This window comes from Chiloscyllium punctatum, chromosome 1, assembly GCF_047496795.1.
Source record: "Chiloscyllium punctatum isolate Juve2018m chromosome 1, sChiPun1.3, whole genome shotgun sequence".
Taxonomy (NCBI): domain Eukaryota; kingdom Metazoa; phylum Chordata; class Chondrichthyes; order Orectolobiformes; family Hemiscylliidae; genus Chiloscyllium; species Chiloscyllium punctatum.
The window spans coordinates 29,117,041-29,142,323 of record NC_092739.1 but is presented as its reverse complement, the minus strand read 5'-3'; the positions used below and the strand labels follow the sequence as shown (position 1 = coordinate 29,142,323).

Sequence of the window (25,283 nt, the reverse complement as noted above, 5' to 3'; positions counted from 1 at the left end):
AAGGAAGATGGTGTTGAACTTCAAAACGACCAAAAGAAGTTGGCAGACTGGATGGACAGATGCCTGCTGGAGTGATTCATTTTGGTAGGGAAAACACAATGTGACATCATAAAACAAAGACACTAACTCTAAAGGCAGGAGAAGAGGAACTTGGGTGTATTTGTATATAAATCATTGAAGGTGCAAGGAAGGAAGGTGAATAGTTAATAAAACATATAGTATCCCATTGGGCAGCATGGTGGCACAGTGGTTAGCACTGCTGTGTCACAGCGCCAGAGACCCAGGTTCAATCCTGCCTCAGGCAACTGTCTGTGTGGAGTTTGCACATTTTCCCTGTGTCTGTGTGAGTTTCCTCCCAAAGTCCAAAAATGTGCAGGTTAGGTGAATTGGCCATGCTAAATTGCCCATTGTGTTAGGTGAAGGGGTAAAGGTAGGGAATGGGTCTGGGTTGGTTGCTCTTCGGAGGGTCGGTGTGGACTTGTTGGCCCGAAGGGCCTGTTTCCACACTGTAAGTAATCTAATCCTAGGCTTTAGTGATACAGACATACAACACAGAAGCAAGGATGTTATATTGAACTTGCATATAATACTGGTTCAGATTTAGCTGGATTATTGTGTCCAGTTCTGGAACTGCACTTTTAGAAAGGCACTAGAAACAGTGCAGGAAAGGTTCACGGGGATGGTTTCAGGAAATTTAGGAATTGGAGAATTTAGAAGAGAAAGCTGAATGGGCAGAATAGATAGAGAAAAATTGCTCCCACTGTTGAAGGCTGGAGAATAAGAGGGCACAAATTTAAAGTAAAAGTAGTAAAATTGACACAAGATTTTGTTTTAAACACAGAGTAAGAGGTTAAGAGCTAGAATGAACTAGCTTAAATTGAAGCATTGAAAATGGAATGAGACTAATCACAAAAGGAAATGTTTACAGGGATTTGTGAAGAAAGTAGGAGAATGGCACCAAATAAAAAATAAATGGGAGACTTTGAGGGTTTCTCACTTTCACATGCCTGTTGTCCTTTAAGGTGGTAGAGGCTGTGTATTTGAAAAGTGCTGTTGAAGCAGACTCGGCAAGTTGCTGCAGCACATTTTGTACATACAATCAGACAATTGTTAGAACACAGAAGGCCATTTGACCCATCGTGTCCATGTTGTTCTCCCTAAGGAGCAAATCAAACATTGCCAATTCTGCCAGCTTCTCTCCACATCCCTATAGTTTTCCCCACTTCAGATATTTTGGATTTTTTGAAAATATGGAGAAATTTATAGCACCAGAGGAGTTTATACAGCTCTTCATATCAGCTCCAAAAACCAAACAATATGGGCTGACCAGCCTAATTCTATTTTCCAGCATCCCTGGAGATTATCCATATCCACGGAGGTTATCAGATCCTTGTAGACTACCCGCATCCATGGAGGTTATCCGTGTCCCTGGAAGTTATCAGATCCCTGAAGATTATGGACATCAGGTGCATTTCTGGGCACCTTTTAAATGAGTTAAGAGTTTCTGCTTCCGCTCCTCTTTCTGTTAGTCAGTTCTAGATAGTTACCATCCTCTTAATGAAAAAGGGTTTTGTCGATTCCCGTCTCATCCTTCAAAAAAACAGAATTGTTGGTTCTTTGTCACTGATCCTTCATCTAAAGAAAATAGGTCTTTTCCATCCACTTTATCCAGGCCCCTCAGAACTTCATCAAATCCCTTCTCAGTCTCCTATGTTCTAAAGAGAACAACGTTACCATATCCAGTCATTCTTCAGAGCTGCATTTCTCCTGTCTTGACAACATTCACAGAAATCTCTCGTGCAATTCATGTTTTCTATAATGAGGTAACAGAACTCCATGGTGTACTCAGGCTATGGCTTAAATAGTGTTTTAATGCTAGGGAAGCCAGTATTATCTCCCTACTCTTATATTCTATGTCTTGGCTATTAAAGGAAAGGATTTCTACATTTTTTAACCACTTTATCAACCTATCCTATTAACTTCAGTGAATCGGGTCCTGTTAACTTCAGGGAATCTGAGAACATGCACCTCCATAGTCCCTCACTTGATTTGATTTGATTTGATTTATTATTGCCACATGAAATGAGATAAAGTGAAAGTATGGTTTTGCGTGCAAGCCAGATAAATCATAACTTTTCTAAGTACATCAGGGTAAAAGGACAGAATGAGAATATAGTGTTACAGCTACAAAGAAGATGCAGAGAAAGATCAATCTAGTACATGAATGGTCCATTCATAAGTCTGCGAACAGCAGAGAAGCAGCTGGTACGTGTTTTCAAACTTTTGTATCTTCTGTCCGATGGAAGAGGGTGGAAGAAAGTATAACTGAGGTGGGAAGGGTCTTTGACTATGTTGACTGCTTTCCTGAGGCAGTGGGAAGTGTCAATGGAAGGAATTGTTTTTGCAATGGACTGGACTGTGTTCACAACTCTAATTTTGTTGCCTTCTTGGGCAGACCAGTTGCCATATCAAACTGTGATGCATCTGGATTGGATGCTTTCTATGGTGTATCTATAAAAATTGATAAAAGTCATTGTGGACATGCTGAATTTCCTTAGCCTTCTGAGGAAGTAGAGGTTTTTGGTGTGCTTTCTTATCTGCAGCATCAATGAGGATAGACCAGAATAGATTGTTGGTGAGGTTTACTCCTAGGAACTTGAGGCTCTTGACCATCTACATCTCAGCACCATTGACAGAGACAGGGGTATGTCCTCCACTCCGTTTTCTGAAGTCGATGCCCAGCTCCTTTATTTTGTTGACCGTGAGAGAGACAGATTGTTGTCTTTACACCATGGCACTGAACTGTCTCTTTCCTATACTGTGTTTGAAATCTGACCCTCTACAGTGGTGTCATCAGCAAATTTGTAAATGGAGTTACAGCAGAATTTGGCCACACGGTTGTGAGTGTATAAGGAGTATAGTATAGGGCTGTGTATGCAGCCTTGCAGAGCACTAGTATTGAGGATTAACGTGGAGGAAGTGTTATCCTCACTGATTGAGGTCTGTGGGTCATTAAGTCAAGGATTCGGTTGCAGAAGGGGTCAGCAGTTTGTCTTGGAGTTTAGAGATGACTTTTATTGGAATTATGGTGTTGAAGGGGGAAGCTGATATCAATAAATAGGAACTGAAAGAACTGCAGATGCTGGAAATCAGAAATAAAAACAGAAATTGCTGGTAAAGCTCAGCAGGTCTGGCAGCATCTATAGAAGAACAGAGGAAGGGTCACTGGACCAGAAAAGTTAAATCCGATTTCTCCCCACAGACGCTGTCACACCTATTGAGCTTTTCCAGCCATTTCTGTTTCTGTGTCAACAAGTAAAAGTCTGGCATGGGTGTCCTTGTTATCCAGATGCTTTAGGGATGAGTGTAGGGCCAGGGAGATGGCATCTGCTGTGGACATATTGTGATGGTAACACAAACTACATGCCTCATTGTCCTCCAGTTACTGAGTATTTATTTGCTTTATTTGATTTGCCCAAATGAACCACCTCATACTTCGTTGGACTGAATTCCATTTGCCCATTTTCTGCCCACTGATATCTTCCTTCAGTCTACAGATATCCTCCTCAGTATCAACCATGTGACCAATTATTGTGTTGTCTACAAATCTTTTGATCATGCCCCTTACATTAGATTAGATTAGATTACTTACAGTGTGGAAACAGGCCCTTCGGCCCAACAAGTCCACACCGCCCCGCCGAAGCGCAACCCACCCATACCCCTAACCTAACACTACGGGCAATTTAGCATAGCCAATTCACCTGACCTGCACATCTTTGGACTGTGGGAGGAAACCGGAGCACCCGGAGGAAACCCACGCAGACACGGGGAGAATGTGCAAACTCCACACAGAGAGTCGCCTGAGGCGGGAATTGAACCCGGGTCTCTGGCGCTGTGAGGCAGCAGTGCTAACCACTGTGCCACCGTGCCGCCCTGTTACATATATAACATTAAAGATCTGAATACAAATGGAACAGGAAAAACTCATTCTGAGCCTTGTGAAACACTACTGGAAACGCCTTGTCACAAAAACACCCAGCAACCAATACCCCTTTGCTTCCTACCACAGGGGCAATTGTGATTCATGGACTGTCCTCTTTTCATAGTTATCATCTTCCTCTTAATAGAATGATAAAATATGCTTGGTCGCTCCTTGACTTTGCGAGACAATATTCTTTCATGTCATTTCTTTACGTTACTAATTTCCTTTTTGACTTCACGCCTGCACTTTGTGTTCCTCTTGAATTCCTGCACTGTTGAATTCTCAGTGTCTAACATAAGGCTTCCTTTACTATCCCTTAGGACCATAATACATAGGAGAGAAGTTAGGTCATTGAGCCCATCAAGTCTGCTCCACCATGCAATCATGGCTGATACTTTTCTCGTCCTCATTCTCCCGCCTTCTCCCCCTAACTCTTGGTCCGTCCGTCTGAGTCTGAAATATACTCAGTGACCTGGCCTCCACAGTCTTCTGTGGTAATGAATTCCACAGATTCACCAATCTCTGGCTGAAGATGCTTCTCCTTACATCGTTCTGAAAGGTCTTCCCTTTGCTCTAAGGCTGTGCCCTTCTGTCCTAGTCTCTCCTACCAATGGAAACATCTTCCCTACATTCACTCTGTCCAAGCCATTCAGTATTCAGCATGGTGGGCAGTATGGTGGCACAGTGGTTAGCACTACTGCCCCACAGTGCCAGAGACCCAGGTTCAATTCCCACATCAGGCGACTGTGTGGAGTTTGCACATTCTCCCCGTGTCTGCGTGGGTTTCCTCTGGGTGCTCTGGTTTCCTCCCAGAGTCCAAAAATGTGCAGGTTAGGTGAATTGGCTATGCTGAATTGCCCGTAGTGTTAGGTGCAGGAGTAAATGTAGGGGAATGGGTCTGGGTGGGTTGCGCTTCGGCGGGTCGGTGTGGACTTGTTGGGCCAAAGGACCTGTTTCCACACAGTAAGTAATCGAATCTATTCTGTTTGTTTCAATTAGACCCATCGAGTTTCTTGCTCTGTATGGTCCTTAACAGTTAAGGAGCTCTAACTTTAGCTATCCCATTATTTTTATTTGTGGGAACATGCTGCTGCCACTGTGAACAGGTGTGGAGGGAATGAATATTGAAGGTGATGGATGGGTTGCCAGTCAAGTGGGCTGCTTTGTTCTGGTTGGCACTGAACTCCTTGAATGTTGCTGCAGCATCCTGGCAGGTGGAGAGTTTTCCATCACACCTGACTTGCGTCTAGCAGACAGTTTACAGACTTTGGGAAAGTTCCATCCTCTGGCCTGCTCTTGCAGACACAGTGTCTATATTCCAGGTCCAGTTAAGTTTCTAGAAGATTGTAACCTCCAGGTTACTGGCACTTGAGGATTCAATGATTATCCTGCCACTTAATGTCAAAGAGAGATGCTTAGATTCACTGTTGTTGAATAAGGTCACTGCCTGACCAATCCTGAATTTTGGTAAAAACAATGACTGCAGATGCTGAAAACCAAATACTGGATTAGTGGTGCTGGAAGAGTACAGCAGTTCAGGCAGCATCCAACGAGCTTATTCCTGATGAAGGGCTTTTGCCCGAAACGTCGATTTCGGTGCTCGTTGGATGCTGCCTGAACTGCTGTGCTCTTCCAGCACCACTAATCCAATCCTGAATTTTGCCCACAACTTGTTACAAATAAACACATTTCTACAAAGGAGTTGTGAATGGTACAATCATTCAGGGAACCTCTCCGCTTCTGACATTATGTCATGGCAAGGTCATTGATGAAGCAGTCAAAGGTGGCATTGCCAAAGACAACACCGTAAGAAAATCCTGCACTTATACCCTGGAGCTAAGATTATTGGATTCCAACAGTGACAACCATCTTCCTTTATGTTTGATACAAATTCAGTGAAGAATTTTGCCCAATTCGGCTAGGCCACTTAGTGCCATATTCAATATTGTAGCTTTATCAAGGTTTGTGAGAAGATTTGCAGCTCGGGTGCTCGTTGTTGTGGTTCTGTTCGCCGAGCTGGGAATTTGTGTTGCAGACATTTGGTTCCCTGTCTAGGTGACATCCTCAGTGCTTGGGAAACAACATAGCCGCGCTTCACAGAAGGCTCCCAAGCACTGAGGATGTCACCTCGACAGGGGACGAAACGTCTGCAATACACATTCCGACGACAACGACAACATCAACATCAACATAAAGCTATGTTTGGACCAGTGTTTTAGTGCTAGTTTTATGAGCAGTGTTTTAATGCTAGTTAGATACCATTTGTAATGCAACAGTTTAGCACAGGATCACACATAATTACTTCTGGAACACAAGTCTTCTGTACTATTACTGAAATGTTTTTTTTTCTCCCTCATGTTGTGTGTGTGCAGCTGTGAGACACAGTGAGAGACACAAGGTGCACGAATCTTTATTCAACTTCCACCACCAGGAAGAAAGGAAAAACACCCGAGTGGCCAGTGACAAGAAGTGCCCTTCACAAAAGGGCAATGCTGTGTGATCAAACAGTGAAGGGGAGGGTAGGGACTAAATCAAAATAGAGTTGGAGGGGGAAATAATGCACTCCACTCCCTGCGGAGCCCACCTCTCCCTGAACAACTCCAGGGTGTTGCTGGAGACCGCGTGCTCCTTCTCCAAGGACACCTGGGCCTTATCGTAACCGCGGAAGAGGGGCAGGCAGTCGGCCCTAATGACCCCCTCCATGGCCCGCTGCCTGTTCCTGTTTATGGCCAGTTCGGCCAGGCCCAGGAGCAGACCCATGAGGAGGTCTTCAGACCTGCCCTCCCTCCTTTGTACCAGGTACTGAAATGTTTTTAATACCCTTAGGATATATGTAGAATTAATTATATGAAAAACTACTCTAATTTATCTAATGATGCTATTAAAATATATCTAGAATGAATAAAATAAAACTTACTGCAAGTGTCTTTTAGTTTCTGAGGATAAAATACTCCAGTGCCTGTAATTCTCTCTGTAAGCCACTCATGGGTAACACCAGCAAACAGCATTTTATAATCCTCATCAGTTATAACACGCTTCTCAAAGGTTTGTTTCTTTCTTGAAAGAAACACAAAGGAACTGCTGCTTGAACTCACTGATGGACTCAGATAGCCAAAGTCTGAGCAATTGCTTGAAAAGAAAGGTGATTTGTACCATGATTTAAAAGAGGTGCTGGAGTTGAGGCTGCTTTTTAGAAACTGGTTACTCAGTCTGTCATCTTCACTTTCGCCTTCTTTGAGTGATACTTTCTCAGACTCTTTGTCACATTCCTTCTTGGGTAGTGAACATTGAGTAGAACCATTATTCACTTGCTTTGCATCGTGAATACATGCTTCTTGTTTCTCGCTTTCATCCAGGTGTGTGGGTTCAACCTCAGGGACTCCTCCAGCACTTGGAGGACTATTGTTGTCTTCTGAACCATCAACAGTTTCTGCGGTTGGGTCAATTTCCACCATTATGAAGGACCCACTTTCCTGTGAAGAAGACAGGCTTTTCTTTGTAAAGTTGCCCAAATTAATACTGCCAACTGAGGCAGGGTTAATTGTATTTGAAGCTGGCTGAAGACAAGAGGATTTTGCATCGTCATATTTATCTGGGATTGGAAGCACTTTGTCATTGTCCAGGTCATCTGCAGTTTCTGCATCAGAGTCAACAATCTCAAATGAGCCACTCTTTTCTAAAATTGAGGAGGTAATTTTTCCATTGCCTTTTGAATCTACATCATCAGGTCTAGAAGTCTGATATATGGTTCTATAATTTGGATGAGAGAGAGAGGAGGGGCTTTGATCAGATCTTGTGGTCTTACTGCAACTACCTGTCTTGTTATCTTCTTCAATGTCATCAGCAGTCTCTTCATCTGGATTAACATCGCATGACTTATGGTCTCCTAAGGATGAAGATGAAGGATTTTTCTGCCTCCCATTGCTTGGAGTATCATTAATGTTTGAAGTGAATGAAGGATTGTTGTCTGGTGCAAATTGTAGAGACAGGTGTTGCACTGGTGGAATGATGGACTGCAAAGCACTATTATTCAATTTACTGTCTTTGTTATCAATTTCATCAGTTAATATTGTTGAGCACTCTGTGTCCACACTGAACAGAAATGGTTTCCTTCCAACCTGAGGTAGCCCACAGCCTTTGCTGCTGGTCACTTCTTTCCAACTATTAGAAGATCCTGATTCAGAAGCTTTGAAGCAAGAGTTCAAGGAAGGGCTGGAACCATGGCTGTCATTCAAACATTCTGTGCACCCTTTGTTTGTGTTACCCTTTCCCTCTGATGTTATATCATCCAATTCTGTCTCAGCATCTATCAAAACATACGATGCTTCACCAATAAAACAATTATTAGGAGTGCCATTGTTTTTCAGACAATCAACATGTTCCTTCTCAGTGCTCTGGCATTGTACTGTTGTGTTGTCTTTCCTTGTTATTACCTGTTTGCGGAGAGGGTTCTGAAGAAGATCATGGTTAGCAGAGTGAAGTGTGCTTATTTTGGCATCAGGTGTATCAAATTCTTTTGTTTCTGTCTTGAAAGCAGTTATACAGCTATGTGCTGATGACTCTTTGTTATTTTGTTGTCGTCTGCAAGTTCTTTCAAATACTTTGCATATAGTTGCGTGATACTGTGTATGTCTTTCAAGGACTTTCTCAAAGGTCATCTTTCCCTTCACTATAGGCTTATTCCAATAATGCTTGTAGTGGTTAGGGACATAAGACTTAACATCCGAATTGCAGAGATCCTTTATTTGCAGATGAACTTTGACTTGGCCTATCAGTTCCATGATTTCCTGTGCCAAAGCTTCCTGGGTTTGAGTGCAGTACAGGTATAATTTTTTCATTGCTTCTTTACATAATTGCCTTGCCTCTGTAAGATTTTCACTCTGATCTGTGAGCCACCTGCACACTGTTGTAAGAGAGAAAGCTGCTTTAACAAACCCATGCAGTTCCTGCTTACTTGTTATCACTTCACCACCTCTACTGGTGAGGAGACCAATTTCAAAAGCCTCCTTTGCTTGAGAAAGGTAGAACTGTCTTTCGTCCTCTGTCAATTCCTTTTTAAAACTATAGGAGAAGAGACAGGTTCCATAAATATTCTGGGAGAGAGGAAATAAAAGAGTGACAGTTAAAACTATTTCTATTTCAAATTGCTTTGGCAATAATTGATGCACTTATTCCAATATCACTGGCTTATGTATGGTGGGATCTGATCATCTGACCGTGATCTGACCCTATCAGAAGTGGTGCGGGCGTCTGTGGGCAGAATGGTGAAAAATAGTGTTATAAACCTGTTTTCCACCTGCAGAAATATTTATTCAAAGCTTTCCAAATGCTTCTGAGTCAGGAACCCCTCATTTCTGCTCCAATTAGCTTATTCTGGCTGTTATTGCACACACAAAAAAACCTCAGTCTTACTCAGACAAGTACAGCATTGCCTGAGCCAATGATGTGGCCAAAGTTAGAAATAGATCAGTTCATTTCTTTTGCCAAAGCTTCCTGGATTTGAGTACTGACCAGGTGCTTTTTTTTTCTCATCTTATTATTTGTAATTTGTTATCAAAAATGTCACTAAAAAACAGAAAACTAAATGAGTGACACCAACACACACTTTTTAAGACCCTGAATGTCGTTGATATCTAACATCACATTTAGACACAGGCTGTTAGCACTCAATCAATCAAAAACCTTCCAAGCCAATTAAAGTGAACTTCAACAAATTTTATCCCTGGTTTACAAAAACATCATCATTAAAAAACAGATTAGTTATACAAACTACAGACTAGCAGAAGCAACAGGACATAAAAAGGTTCTGATTAATGAGAGCTTTTCTAGTTTGCATTACTGAAATAATTCAGCAACAGTTTTCAAGCACTAAATCACATTAAATGTTGTAGTAACTCTTCATCTCTAGCCTGATCTGTATTTGCTTTTTAAGAGTCCATTTCTGGTTGAGGTTTATCATGTCGAAGTAATTTCAGTTGACTTAAAACTAAACGCATTGTCCACCTGCTAGAGGTCCCATACTCACCAAATTTGTCAGCACAAAGAGTGGGCTATACTGACTGAGCACTGCAGCCAGTTTCCCTGCTTCAGCAGCTGACAACAGTCGGTCAGTGTACTCTTCAAGCAGAATCTGAGAACCAAAAAAGAAAGTTAAGTGGTATTAGTTTAACTGTTAAATATATTGGAAAATTTTGCACATTTTGTATTACTGAAGAAATGTAAAAAGACTTGTTTAATTATCAGTAAGGGTAGTGACTGAAACACTGACACGCCATGTACAATTTTGTGCCCTACATGAACGAAAAGGTATTTCAATCTCAGTTTTCATATGGTACGTGGCAAAACAAAACCCATGCACAGCAATTCCCATTTCCCACAAAATGCCAAATACCTTTACATTTGAGATGTACTTGATATAGAAGGAAAGCCGAGTGAACAGGTGACTTCCAGGGGACTAGAATACAGCCAATGGATCTTGTAAGCCGTGTTTCAGTGATAGACAGAAGCAGAGCACTGATACAAGAAGATCGTATGTCAGTTAGAATGGTTAACAAAGCTTTTACTGCCAATTTGAACATGCTGATTCAGACGTCTTGATGATTGAGAGAACAGGATCAGGGTTTCATAAATAATTTGTGAACATGCTTCAACTCAGCATTCATGTTAATTTTTATAATTATTTATTATTCCTTCTTGGTATACACTATTTCTAACGAGCAATGTGTTGACCTTCTTGCATTACTCTTGGGAAAGTGATGACGAGCTGCCTACTTCAATTGCTGCAGTCAGTGTGATAAAGGTGCTTCCCTGCCCTGTTGGTGAGGACAGTCCCTTTTCACTCAGAGACAAAGGACAAAGAAGGTCAAACAAAGTCCCGATAATGACACATTAGAAGAGTAATAGTGAAAGGGAGGAATTAATAGCAGTGAGAATGAGAGGCAAACCTGGCCCAAATTTAAGATGCTTTCCAAAAAGTGCATCTGCAAAAGTAAATCTGCCCAACTGTTTTCTATAATATATCTGATGCAGTTTGTGACCATCTTCTGCTGGGTCCCTGAATTAATGATGAACAAAGGAACATCATGAATGATTGCAATGCAGCTAATTTGAACACAAAGGACAGTGCAGTCAATCAGCCATAATTGGTACTTGAGACTTAGTGCTAATTACCTGTCTGATATTACTGATGGGTCAGATTGGGGCCAGCCTGAGGGACAGATCTGTGGTTATGCTAGATGCATTCATGTTGTCCTGCATTCCTTCACAACGCCCTCATGTTTGGACAGTTCTGAAGTCTGTAAATACTGCCTAATGGTTGCCTTTATCTGATATACCAGCACATTGAAACCTGCTGTGACAGCATCCCTGAAATTTGAATCAGTAAGTTTGACTGTAAGTGTACATAAGCCATCGAGAACTCCAATGCTAATGTCACAGAAGTTGCTTTGCATACTATGCCAGACCAGAGTTTAATATCTGTTCATCTACGGATGCACTGATACAAAAGTAAAGTCTTTCCGTAAATCTTGCAGTGTATTTTTATGGATACAATTGATTAAGGTATACAGTTCTTATAAAGATAGCTTGTTAAATTCACTCATGTAATGTGGGCAGCGCTGGCTAAGCCAGCAGTTATTGCCATCTCTAATTGCCCAAAAAAGCAGTTAAGAGTCAACTCCTTTGTGGTTCTGGAGTCACATGTGGGCCAGGCCAGGACATTAATGAACCAGATGAGTTTTTCCTGACACTTGATAATGGTCATCATTAGACGCTAAATGGAATTCCAAATTCCACCACTTGCCTTGGCGGGATTCAATCCCAGATCCCCAAATCATGACTAGGGTCTCTGGATTAATAGTCTAGTGATAATGTCACTTGGCCATTGCCTCTCCTTCTGATCATGGCATGGGGCTGCTCTAATTTCAGTACTAAACTATCATGGGCACAAAATGCTTCTTGAGTGGGGCCCTGATTGATAAACTGGCTGACTACTTCAACATGCAGCAGCCAAATGGGTTCCCATTCTTCTCCAGAGTACTTTGAAGTCAGAAAGGCAGTCCTATACCGATGTGTCTCCTCCCCTGTTTTCATCGGTCTGCTTTTCCTGGTGGGGCTGTTAACCTGTCATTATTGCATGCCCTCTGGATGGACCTGTGACATTGGAAACTGTCTCATTCTCCTTAATAGGCTGACCAATTATAAGGTCACCTCCCTGACAGGAGGGGATTCTGATAAAAGGGGCATGTTGTAGACCCTCGTATCCATCAATGCCAGAGTCCAGTGTTTTTCTCAGTTTAACACACAAATCCTGAACCATGTCATTTTGATTTTTAAATGTGCGATAGGGTTAGGGTTAGGCCATTGATTTCTCTTCTTACTGCACAAACACTTGCTGTTAGAAACAGAAACAGTCAAAGATGTTTTACCAGGTCCACCTGTGGGTTGTCCTTAAATCGACTGTAATCATCATCACTCATTGAAATGAGCAGGTCAGCTAGAATGCCCAGTGAAGTGGAAATTCCCTAGAATCACAAATGGTTTAACATAAATTGTTTTAAATTCCAATAGTACAAATTAGTGTTCATTTACTACTTGTATGCCCATCCATATCCTTTCTCATTTTGAGCTCACATCAATATCTGTATCAGTCTCTGCACAACTTAAATTTACATGGGGTAGTGGTAACATACTGACTGCCTTAAATTAATTAAGGATGGAGGAGAGATCTTATGCACCAAACAGTGGAGGGAGAACCTGTGAGGCGTAAAGTGCACTCACCCACAAGTTGAGGCATGTATTGTAAATATATGGCTTACACAAAAAACTGAAGGCTGGCTGTGACCGTGAATCTCTGCAGCAGTCAGAAGCCTGTGAAGATGCTGTCTAACCCACGCAGGAGGCAGTCACGTGACATTCTGTTTCGCGCCCGGAAGAGTGCGAGGCGGTCACGTGACGTTCCGTTTCGCGCCCAGAAGAGCGCGAGGTGATCACGTGACATTCTGTTTCGCGCCCCGGAAGTGGGCCAAGGAGGTCACGTGATGATCCGTTTCGCGGGCAAAAGAAGCTTACGTGGGGTCAAACATCCGGGAATGCGAGGAGGAGGAGAATGGAGTCAGACCAACAGCCAATGAGAAGATAATTCTACCTCAGTGTGTGTATGACGTTTTTTATTGTATAAAAGACTGGGGCAGGGACAGAACGAGGTCTTACTTTTTGAACTGGTACACGTGGTAGTTGGTCAGGGGAAAAGGGTTAGACCCAGAGCTCTGCATGCTTTGTCCACTTACTGTTTAAAATAAATCAAGAGTGTGAGACTGATTATCTTCTCCTAGTGCTTCATTTAAAAGAACACGCAGGACGAGGCTCACACATAGAAGATAGTAAATTGGTAGATTGAGCCAAGATCCTACAGTATCTTATTAAATAGTTCTATTGAGGCCATTCAGTCCATCATGTCTATGCAGAACAACAAAGGTCTGACTACATTCATCCCATTTTTCAGCTCTTGGCCCATAGCCCTGGAGGCTATGACAATGCAAATAAATATCTAACTACTGCTGGTTCTGACTCAACCGATTCTTCTCAACCTCCTTCTTAGCCTTCTATCTCTTACCTAAATGTCCTTTGGTTATTGACTCCACGAGTAATGGAAAAAGTGCATATCCACTATCGAAGCCTTTCATAATGTTAAGTCAGGCCTCTCTCAACCTTCATGAACCAGAATGCACACAAAACGCTTAAAAGTTTCATATAATTTACAAAAACTTGTTTGTGTTGCTCCACAGAAACAAACCCTGGCCTATCCAATCATTCCTCATAGCTCAAACCTTCCAGCCCAGGCATCGCCCTGGTAAACATTCACTTTTTCCTCTATTGCAATCACATTCTTCCTATGGTGTAGTGACCAGAACTTCACACAACTCCATTTGTGGCCTAACCAGAGTTTATACAGTTCCAACATTACCTCCTTGCTCTTGTGTCCTATGCCTCAAATAAAGGGCAAGTATTCCATATAACTTTGACTATTTTATTTACCTGCCTTTCCTCTTCAGGGATTTGTGGATACACACACCTAAGTGCCTATGATCTTCAGTACATTTAAATGGTATGACCATGGAAACGTAAGCCTTGTTAGCTCTCTCCAAGTACATTACTCCACACTTTCCCAGGTTGAATTTCATTTACCACCTCTCTGACCAGTCCACTGATTTCCTCCTCACTACTTAACAACCTACCAATTTTCATGTCATCTCTGAGCTTTTTGAAAATCCCCTGCTGCACATTTATGTACAAATCATTAATTTCCATCACAAACAGCATGGGCCCCAGCAATAAGCCCTTGCAGAATCCCATTGGAAACAGTCTTTCAGTCACAGAAATATCCCTCTACCATCATTGGCTGCTTCCTGCCCCTCTGTCAATATTGGTCCAATGTGCCACTTTGCTTTGCATCCCATGGGCTCTTATTTTCTTGACCAGATTGCCATGAGAGACCTCAAAAGCATTTGTTAACGTTATGTAGATAACGTTCACATGTGTGACCCTTGTCAGCACTCCTGGTTACCTCAAAAGATTCAATCAAATTTGTCACATATGACTTTCTCTCAACAAATCCAGGTTGATTGTCATTAATCCATGTCCATGCAAGTGCAGATATACTCTGTCTTTCAGAATTCTTTCTGCTAACTTCCCCACCACAGATTGGGCTGATAGGCCAGGAAATTATAGGTTTATCCCTTCCTCCTTTTTAATATTACAACAGTATTAGTACTCATCCAGTCCTTTGGCACCTCACATGTTGCTGATATACCCATGTTGTCCTTTTCCTGTGCCCATGTCTTTTGAGTTCACACACTGATGACAAAATGGATAACTTCACATTTCCCACATTATTTTCCATCTGTTAAGTTTTTTACCCCCTCTCTTAATCTGTCTATATCCCTTTGCAGACTCGGTCTTCCTCACCATTTGCCTTACCATCTATATTTGTGTCATTTGCAACTTTGGCTTTGGTACTTTAACTTTCTTTGTACAGGTCATTAATTTATTTTTTAAAAAGTAATTGTAGTCCAACATCAATCCCCATGGCACTCCACTAGCTACAATTTGCCATCCTGAAAATGCCCACTTTGTCTTCTGTGAGTTCACTGATCCTCTATTCATGTTTATATATTATCTCCAACACCATGGGGCTCTTACCCTATTAAATGGCCTTAGATGTGTTATCTTTTCAAATACCTTCTGAAAACTTAAATATGTCATATTTAATGCTACCCTTTTATCATGTTTGTTCTAATGAATGCTTTAGGAATGATATCCCCTTCATGAAGCCATGCTGATTCTCTTCCTTCCCCTATTTCATTCGCTAAAGGGCTAATGTAACTTTGGCCCCTCTCTATCCATACATCTTGTTGCCTGTTTTGATATTACTTACAAGTTTAGCCTAAAAGTTTATCTTCTCCCTCTTTTCATCAAATTCTTTTTTTAAAAACATTCCCAATCCTCTGACCCACCATTGATCATTTCCACATTGTATATTTTTTCTCTCAGTTTGATACTATCCTTCACTTCTTTGGTTTATCATTGCTAGAATCCTTCTTTCTCACTGAAATATATCCTTGCTGTGAGCCATGAACTATTTTCTTGAATGTCTACAATTGTTTCTGAGTTGTCTGCTGCTAAACTTCTTTATAAGTCCACTTTAACTAACTCTGCCCTCATTCCTTTGTCATTACGCTTAGGTTTAGCACAGTTGTTTATTCTACTAAATTATGATCACTGTTTCCTCGGGCATCTTTTACTCCAGCATTGTTGAATAAATCTGCCTCATTACATGTCACCAGATCTAAAATAACCTGATCCCTAGTTGGATCCACAACATAGTGTATTCAGGATAATTTCCTAGATTATGAATTCCTCCTTGCGGCCCTGTCTGCCAATCTTGATTATCCAAATCTATGTGGAGTTTACCATCACCCATCATTAATGTACTTCCTCTTAATTTCCCTATTAATCCCTGATTTATTCTTTACCCTACCATTTAGCTCCTGCTAGGGGACCTATAGATTACTCCCACCAGTGTTTACTTAGCATTTTTATTTTTACCTCCACTGATAAGGGTGCTACATTTGTCTGTTCCAAGATCAGTTCTATTGTACTTATGCCAAACCATACTAATAATACCACCATTCCTTCCTGCCTGTCCTTTCAAGCTGTCACATATCCCTAACTATTTAGTTCCCAGCTTTGATCTCCTTGCTGCCATGTCTCATATCATTTGTGCTGTTAATCTACATATTTTATTTTGAATACTATGTGCATTAAAGCAAAGCCTCAAGTTTATTCCCCTTCAACCCTTTTTACTGATATTTTTCTAAGTTTGTGACCCTACCTGTTCCATTCAAACCCTTTAATTAGTTAAAAGCTCCCTTTCCAGCACTAGTTTTTTGGATTGTTATGTTGCTGGTCCCAGCATGGTTCAAGTGAAGCCCATTCCGCCAAAGCATTTCCGTTCCACCCCAGTACTGGCACCTGTGCCCAAAGAATTGAATGCCATTCCACCCACACCGCTCTTTCAGCAACATATTTAACATATTTTATTTATCCTACACCAGTTTGCCTTTAGCTCAGGTGATAATCCAGAGATTATTACTTTGGAGAGTATGCTTTTTAATTTCACCTTTAACTGTTCAAATCCTTTCAGCAAATATCCTTTCTAGAAACTCCTTTCAACCAATGTGCTATTATTTCCATGACCACATAGCTCTTATGTCACATTAGTGTCAAATAATGAAATACCCCACCCACTCTACCCTTGTCCCCATGGCCCCTTAAAGATCCTAACCAGCCAATTTATGCCAACCCATAGCCCCACACCCATCGCTTTGTCCTTACATCCTACATGTCAACTAGTACCCATCAATTACCCACTAATATCCACTTTGGACTGACCTCAGAAACCATACTGAGATGAAATACAACTTTAAGTACCTATTTACAAATTTGATTATATTAAAAAAAATCCATTCAATGCATTTAAATTACCTCAAGTACTTAACTCCATATAAAATCAACTATTTGTATTCATAAGCCCACATCAAAGAAGGATAAACCTTCAATAGTCTCCAGAGCTGTCAGACTGTGAACTTACAGCTCCCTGAACTGTGGAAGTTTGTAGAAGCTGTCAAACAGTAACAATACCATAACAATAGTACTTAGTGTAAAGTCAACAAACAAAAATTGAAACTGCGAGCACAAGATTTTTTTTTCAACTCATATGGGCAGGGAATTTGAGTAACTTGACAGTTCCATAGAATTTATCTTCCCTTCGCATTTACTCTAAAAGTTTGTAACATTCACACTGGGGGACAAGGCTCCACAGTAAATAGCATGTTTGAACTCAATGACCAACTTGGTTTTCGCCCTTCTGATTTCCTTCTGGTCTTCATTCTTCTACTGGAAAATGGAACCAATCAGAACTGTGGGGTGGGAGATGGAATTCTTGGATCTTGGACACACTGCTGGACTTCTAAAACTCCATAAAAACATAGGTCTGGAAGTGAACTCCTTCTGCATTGGTAAGCAGAATTTTTGAAAGAAAAAAGGTTGCATTAACACTCAATAAACATGAATAATGGCTGATGCAGTTGATACCTTTGTTTTATATTTCAAGGGGGCGGCACGGTGGCTCAGTGATTAGCATTGCTGCCTCACAGTGCCAGGGTCACAGGTTCGATTCCAGCCTCAGGAAACTGTGCAAACTCCACACAGACATTCTCCCCATATCTTTGTAGGTTTCCTCCAGGTGCTCTGGTTTCCTCCCACAATCCAAAGATGTGGGGGTTAGGGGAATTGGCTATAATAAATTGCCCATAGTGTTAGGTGCATTAGTCAGGGGTAAATGCAGGATAAGGGAATGGTTCTGGGGTTCTGGATGGGTTACTCTTCAGAGGGTTGGTGTGGCCTTGTTGGGCCGAAGGGCTTGTTTCCACACTGTAGGGAATCTAATCTAAAGCACGAAAGGTGCTTGTGAAACCAAACTCTAGTATGGGCTGCCATTTTCAGAGAAGAGGAGGCTTAAGTGGAAAACACACTTCACAGAAAATTATAACATGAATATATAAATCAAACAAGCCTTTTTATCTGGGTGAGGAAGCTCATAAAATCCCACAATGGAAGCCCAGATCAGTTCCGCAGCTTCATACCATAGCCCTAAAAATGAATCAGAAAATAAACATCAGATTTCTAGACTCTTTTTCTGAAATAGAATTCTATTTTCAGCTCAGCAGCACCTTGGACATAGTGTTGGGATCACATGCCTCAAAGTTAGACAACTTAGCCAGAAAGTATACATTCAAATACATTTTCCTTTTCTGGTTATGAAAGTGTTAATAATTCTACTTTTTTGTATTTACGAATGCTTTCATGTTTCTATGTGAAATTCCACATGCTTTTTGATGATACCAATTTTTCACTACTTGGCCTTAATATTATTCATTTAGGTTTTACATTATTATATAGGATCAATTGAGGATATGCCCTCTTGACTCTATGGTAATGACATTAAAATGGCTTGACTTTTAAAACAGTGCAGATCTTCACACAAGCAGCAAATTAAAGTCATATTTGTTCATAAAGGAGTACCACATCCAGTCAAGCATGGTAGTGAGCTACCAGTTAACAGAGTGAGGGGATGTTCCATTTTCAGGTAAGATATTGTCAGCTGGAGTGCAAGAGACATGATTGAAGTAACTTCAGCCAAAGGTGTAAAATGGATAATCTCTCTCACTGTTCTCCCTGGGCCCCCATCATAAATGACATAGTGAGCCAATTCACCAGTTGGCAGTCATTTAATGGCCATTGTGCTGGAGTTGGGCCCTCTGCACTCTAAAAGGAAAAGGCTGGAAGCTCTTTTCCCAGAAGCTCCACTGGAACAGTGGCCACATATGGGGCTGCAATAGTGCCCAGTGAAAGTATTGAGCAATGGAACCCAGACATTGAGGTGAGTCTGGCTTCACTGGGGCCAGGCTGGCAGTGCTTGGCAATGGGTATTAAAGGAAGTAGTGGGGCGGTGGATAACAGTTGAAGTGGGGGGGGGGTGGGGGAGGATAGGAGGATAGTTCACACTTTGTGTGGAGCCTCTGAGGTTGTCTGACCAGGACACTTCCCAATTCCTCTCCAGCCTAACCCTCAAATCAATAGGTCAATTGGGTTTTGGTCTCCTGCACTGTGGGTGCACTCAGTGGTGGCATAAGGAGGCTCTTAAGTGACCATTAGTTGACCATTTAAGTGTCCCAAATGGGAAAGAATGCCGGCCCTACTGTGACAAACTACATTTAGGGTGTGGGTTGTGGCAAAGGATTGTCACAGTGCCACTGGTATGTTGTGCAATTCCACAGTCTTCTGTCTGCTAACTCACCCCATCAAGAGCACCATTCCCACTCCAGCAACTGAGTGCACTGGGGACTGACAATCAATTGAGGGCGATGGAATTGACAAGAGCCCAGCCATCACATTGAAAATGTGTGCATTAGGACCAGTCAATTGTTGAGTCACAATGTTCCCATGTATCTACAACATTGTTATTGACTGATGATGTGGCGGATTGCCAGGCAGGGTTTATTCAGAAACATTAATCTATTCCAGTCAGTTACCTCCCTTGAAACCTCTTTTCAACCGTCAGCAAAATAATGGGAAGGGTTTTCAACAATGCTAGCAGACCACCTATTCACCAATATTCGCCTGTACTGATACTCATTCGGTTCCACTAACAGTGTCGGTGTCATCACAGCCTTGATTCAGACATTGAGAATAGACCCAAATGCCAGACAAGAGGTGAGAATAGCTGCCCTCAACATCAGGGTAGCTCTTGACTGATAATGGACCTGAGAAGCCCTGACCAGGCTGCTGTCAATAAGGATCAGAGTATAAACACTCCCCAGCGGGTGAAGTTATAACGCATACAAAACAGAGGGATGTATTTGGATTCAGACAATAATAACAACTAGGAGAAAGTGAGGACTGCAGATGCTGGAGATCAGAGCTGAAAATGTGTTGCTGGAAAAGCGCAGCAGGTCAGGCAGCATCCAAGGAGCAGGCGAATCGACGTTTCGGGCATGAGCCCTTCTTCAGGGAGACCTGAAACACATTTTCAGCAATAATAACAACTAGGTTTATTATAAGGAAATAAGTGAGTGGTGTTGGAGGGAGCTCTTGTGGTAGAGTGGCATGTCCCTACCTCTAGACTAGAACACCTGGATTCAAGTTCCAGAGATGCTTATGTAATAATATCTCTGGACGTTTTGATTAGAAATATCTAAAACAGGTTAAGGAAGGAGGGATGCAAGGGTCGTGTGACACTGTAGTAGTGGTAGAAGACCTGGATTCAGGTTCTACCTGCTCCAGAGTTGTCATAACATCCTTGAATAAGGCTGATTATAAATCTCTATAATAGGTAAGACCCTTGCCAACTGGAAATGAAGAGCTCCAAAATACACCAGCTGAACACATCATAATATTACCAAAGTAAATAGTATGTTACCGAAGGAGTTAAATCTGTCTTTGATCTTACCAAGTTTTTGTAGGATCTGTCCCCTTATCTGAATACTGACAGCCTGCACCAATGTTCGGTCACTTGTCTTCTCATAGACCCAAGTACCTGCAGATCACAAGTAGTAATGCAAGAGGCCGTAGAAAGATGAAATAAAATTACATACATGGAACTGCATTACTCTGCACTGGAGGCTCTATGCTTTCCAAATCAATTATATCAGATTTAAGAATGACATTAGATATAAGATTTTTTTTTCCTAGGCAGATGCTGTCAAATGAGTGCAATAAATCCCAGGAAGCACTGGAGCAGATGGTGTTATGTAACAGGTACAATTTAGACTGCTCAAGTCTCTAGCCAGTTAACTTTTACTTAGGAGGGCTGCTAGATTTGTAACTGTCCACCCAGATCATCAAAGCAAAAGTCACCAGGAGTGAAGTTTATTACGATAATGAATGAAAGTCAATGTGAAAGCATTTTGATTGGGAGGTTAATTGGATTAGTGATCCATTTTGGACTGCTGCTGAAGTTGAATTTCACACCAATGAAGCCAGTGCTGTTCTACTTATGCTATTTTACTGTCAATGAAAATCGTAAACAGTTTTGTGTACACATGATGGATGTTTGGAAATAGGGATAGACATCAGTTATACCTGTGGGATTTTTTTTGTTTTATCTGTTTTATGAGAAGACGGAAGAAGTATTCTGGCCATTTGTGGTCTGGACAGGATTAGACAAAAGTTTTAGAAACTGTTAAGGCAGCTTGTAGTTGATATTCCTATTCTGTCCCTTTAAATATGATGTCTTGTTAAAGATGTGGTGGGATACACTGTACCAATATAGTGTCAATTCAGCGGAAAAAATGAGAAAATTCCATAGCAATTTAAAGGAGAAGAAAGCCCATTTTTCATTCAAGATTCCAAAAACAAACACCTATCTGATAAGACCCACCTGTCTCTTTAAGGCAGGTTGTCTAGCAACAAGAGTTGTACAAGCTAAGCTTCCAGGTACATTTGTGCTTGATGTTAATATAAGCACACAGAGCTCTGACACTTGTGTATAACTACTTTGCTTTCGGACACTTATGCCAATTGTAATATAGATTACCAAATGGTGAGAAGTAGGTAGAGGAGCAAAACAAATATGGTAGAACAAAGTAAACCGAGGGTAGTGTTTTAAGGTACGTTTATTAATTTGTGCATTTGGCTGGATATCTCTGGGAAGTGTTTTTTTCAAATAAAATTTACATTAACAGTCAGACTCCGATTTAGAATGCTGAAAGTGCAATCTTGTTAAAAAGTCTTGTCTGACAGAAACTGCCTAGTGGTGACAATTATCTGTCAATTACATTGAAGTGTTTGACTGAATAGGTACTAATTACTGTGGCTTCTATGTCTTTAATCATTTGATTTAACCTCTATATCTTTAGTCATCCACATCCTTCCTTTAGCCCTGAGAGGAAAAAGTCTATTTTGTACTCTAGCCACTGGTTTTTGAGGATTTCCCTTATTTTTTTATTAAGAAAGATTTTGAAATTTTTACAAAAATATAAAATTATGACAAAATAATAGAACAATCTTACAATATAACAACAATATCCGTAAACAAACTACTCTATACCACAAACAATCTAGGAGAAAAACAACTGTACACAAACTACAGTTCAATAAACAACTAAATCAAAACAAAGAAACTAAATTAAACTGAGTTGAACCTAGGCAAATTAAATTAAATTATTTTAAGTTACGACACTCAGCGCAATCCCACCATAGCTCCCCATCACCGAGAGCATCAGTTAGCATACCCGTATTTGTTCAGAGTTCTTCCTCCTAGGGACCCCTGGGCCGGCAGACACAGCCCTCATGGCTACACAAATGCCCCAACCAATATAGTTAATAAGTCCACATCTATATGGTTCAAAAAGGGCCACCATATCCAATAAAAAAGTTCCATTTTCTAGTGCACCATACTTGTAAGGATGTCCAGGGGGATCTACTCCATAACAAACCTACGCCACCCTGAGTGTCCTGGGGGATTTTCTGATACCCAGCTCATCAGAATGTTCTTCCTCGTACAAAATGAAAGAATACTAAACAATTTCTTCCCATGCGCATCCAAGGAGGGGAGATTCGGCAAACCCAAGAGTAGGGATACCAGATCTACCTTGACCTCGGTTCCCAAGATCCCTTCCAAAACACTTGCTGTACCGCCCCAATACTTGTGAAGCTTATGGCATGACCACAAGCAATGAGTAAGAATACCAACATCTATTTTACATTTGGGGCATACTGGGGACGTTCCTGTCTTAAATTTCACAAGCCGCACCGGTGCCAAATAAATCCTGTGGAGTACCTTCAGTTGCATAGCCTGCATCCTATTGCAAATTGAAATCTTCCTTACATTCTCCCAAATATCCTCCCACTCCTCCGGTGAGATCTCCACCCCCAATTCCTGAGCCCAGATTCTACACAACCGCTCGATGTTCTTCAAGAAACTACCTTCTAATAAATGAAAGAGGGTGCTGACCAAGAGAGTGCCCGTGGACTGTCTTCTCCATATCCCACTTATAGGAACTAACCATTAATGTAGCCTTTTTCTGTATAAAGTTCCTAATCTGAAAGTAACAAAAGAAAAGAGGTCCCTTCTAGATAATTCATATTTAGATCAGCTGCTTGAAAGACATCATGACCTCCCTATCAAATAAATCTCCCAAACAGGAAACTCCTCTGGACTCACAGAGCCTAAAGCCAGAATCCATTGATTCTGGCTGGAATCCTACCAATCCTACCACGGGGAAGTGTTTTGTAAATTGCCCTCACTTTGTTGCACCATTCTCCATGCTTTAGCCGTGTTAAGGACAATTGGATTTCTGCGATGGTCCATAACAGTCCTCATCTTGTCCATGAGCAACATATTAATGAGGGGACATTTTACCTGGGAGGCCTCAATGTCCAGCCAAATTGACTGTGGGTCCTGGCAAGCCCAATCAGCCACACAGGGATAGCAGGGAACTTAGTTGGTATTTCTTAAAGTCTGGAAAGTCCACACCCCTCCATCCCCTATGGAAGCTGCAATTTGGCAAACTTCACAAGAAGCCACCTGTGACGCCAGGTAAAGAGCTGATCCAAGTGTTAAGTCTCCATAGTGCCTGCCTGGGTAACAAAGGGAGCATTTGCATGGGATATAATAAACGAGTAAGAACATTCATTTTAACCAGAGCTATTTTACCCAACCAGGATATCGGAAGATCTTCCCAGCGCTGAAAGTCCTGTCATATCTTCTCTAGCAACTTGCACAAAGTTAGCTTTGTATAATTGATTGAAGGCTGGGGTGATAAAGTTGATTTTTATACCCAGAGAAAGAGCCAAATAAATTAATCACAGATATCGTTGGTTGGCTGGAAAGAGAAGAACGTCATCAGCATAAAGGGTGATCTTATGCCTTCCTGATCCTACCTCCGGGGCATTTATATTGGGGTCCCTCTGGATGGCCTCTGCCAATTGCTCATCACCAATGTAAATAGCAACGGTGAGCGGGGGGCGCCCTTGTCGGCTGCATCTGTCAATGCTAAAGGTGTCACACCTTAGAACATTAGTGAGAACCGCTGTTTTAGGGTCACTATATAACACTGCCACTCACCTGGCAAAGACACTTCCAAGGCCAAACCATTGCAAGACATAAAGGAGGTATGGCTATTCTGCCCGGTCAAATGCTTTCTCTGCATCCAAGGAGACTACCAAGCCTGGAATCAAACCTTACTGGCACATCTGAACCATATTTAGCACTCTAATATTATTAGAGGATCTGCGACCTCTATCTGGTCTTCCTTTACAATGAAGGGCAAGACCTACTCCAGCCTCAATGCCAGCATTCAGCAATATTTTAAAATCCACATTTAATAACGATATAGGCCTATACAAAGTGCAATCCTCTGGAGCTTTCTGCGATGGTCAAGAACAAGAGAAACATTTGCTTCTCGCAGAAAGGATGGGAGGCAGTCCTGGCTGTACGAATAATTGTACTTTTCCAACATTGGCATGGGCAGCTTATCTATAAACTCCTTATAAAGTTTGCTCTGAAATCCATCTGGACCAGGCGCCTTACGACCCTGGAGCTGCCTCACCGCCTCCTGTATCTCAGATTGTCAGAGGGGCATTCAAAAGAGATGCCTGTTCTGAAGTTACACCTGGTAGGGCCAAGGTCTTAAAAAAGGACTCCATCTTCGCCAATCTGTCTTCACACTCCTCTGACCAGTAGAACCCAGAGTAGAACTTCCTGAATGCTGTATTAATCTTTTTGGGATTGCAGGTGATAGTACCAGCACACAGTCTAATGGATGTGACAGATTGGGGGGCACTCTTCCTTCTGGCCAAGTACGTCAAATACCTACTTGGTTTATCACCATACTCGAACAACCTCTGTTTTGCAAAGGAAATCTCCCTCTTTGCTGTCTGAATGAGTGCAGTATTCAGAGTGGCCGAGGTCAGTAATCTGCTGTTTCGGAGTCTCAGCCGCGCCTCGAGGATACACTGCTGCTCTCACTTCTGCTGCTTCCAGGTCGGCGAGTAAGAAATAATCAAACCCCTTGCATAGGCCTTGGCAGTCTCCCAAAGCACCGACAGATTCCTGGCCGTATCCGAATTAGTGACCCAGAAAATTTTAAATTTCCATGAAAAATACTCAATGAACTGGCTATCTTTCAGGAGAAAAGGATCCACGAGCCAGTGCCATGAGCCTGTCCCATCGCCACCA

The 25,283-nt window shown here is 41.7% G+C and overlaps 1 protein-coding gene across 5 annotated transcripts in view; it reads right to left on the bottom strand.

Moving 5' to 3' along the window:
- The window catches only part of alpk1 (alpha-kinase 1), a 142,582-nt gene that overhangs the window by 10,904 nt on the left and 106,395 nt on the right, over positions 1-25,283 (bottom strand). For all 5 annotated transcript variants that reach the window (XM_072583629.1, XM_072583621.1, XM_072583611.1 and 2 more), the window contains 5 exons: positions 20,553-20,639; positions 18,117-18,193; positions 12,409-12,504; positions 10,008-10,112; positions 6,900-9,075 (listed from right to left, as the gene is read on the bottom strand). In XM_072583629.1, the coding sequence (XP_072439730.1) occupies positions 6,900-9,075; positions 10,008-10,112; positions 12,409-12,504; positions 18,117-18,193; positions 20,553-20,639 (2,541 nt within the window). The remainder of the gene's footprint in view (positions 1-6,899; positions 9,076-10,007; positions 10,113-12,408; positions 12,505-18,116; positions 18,194-20,552; positions 20,640-25,283) is intronic.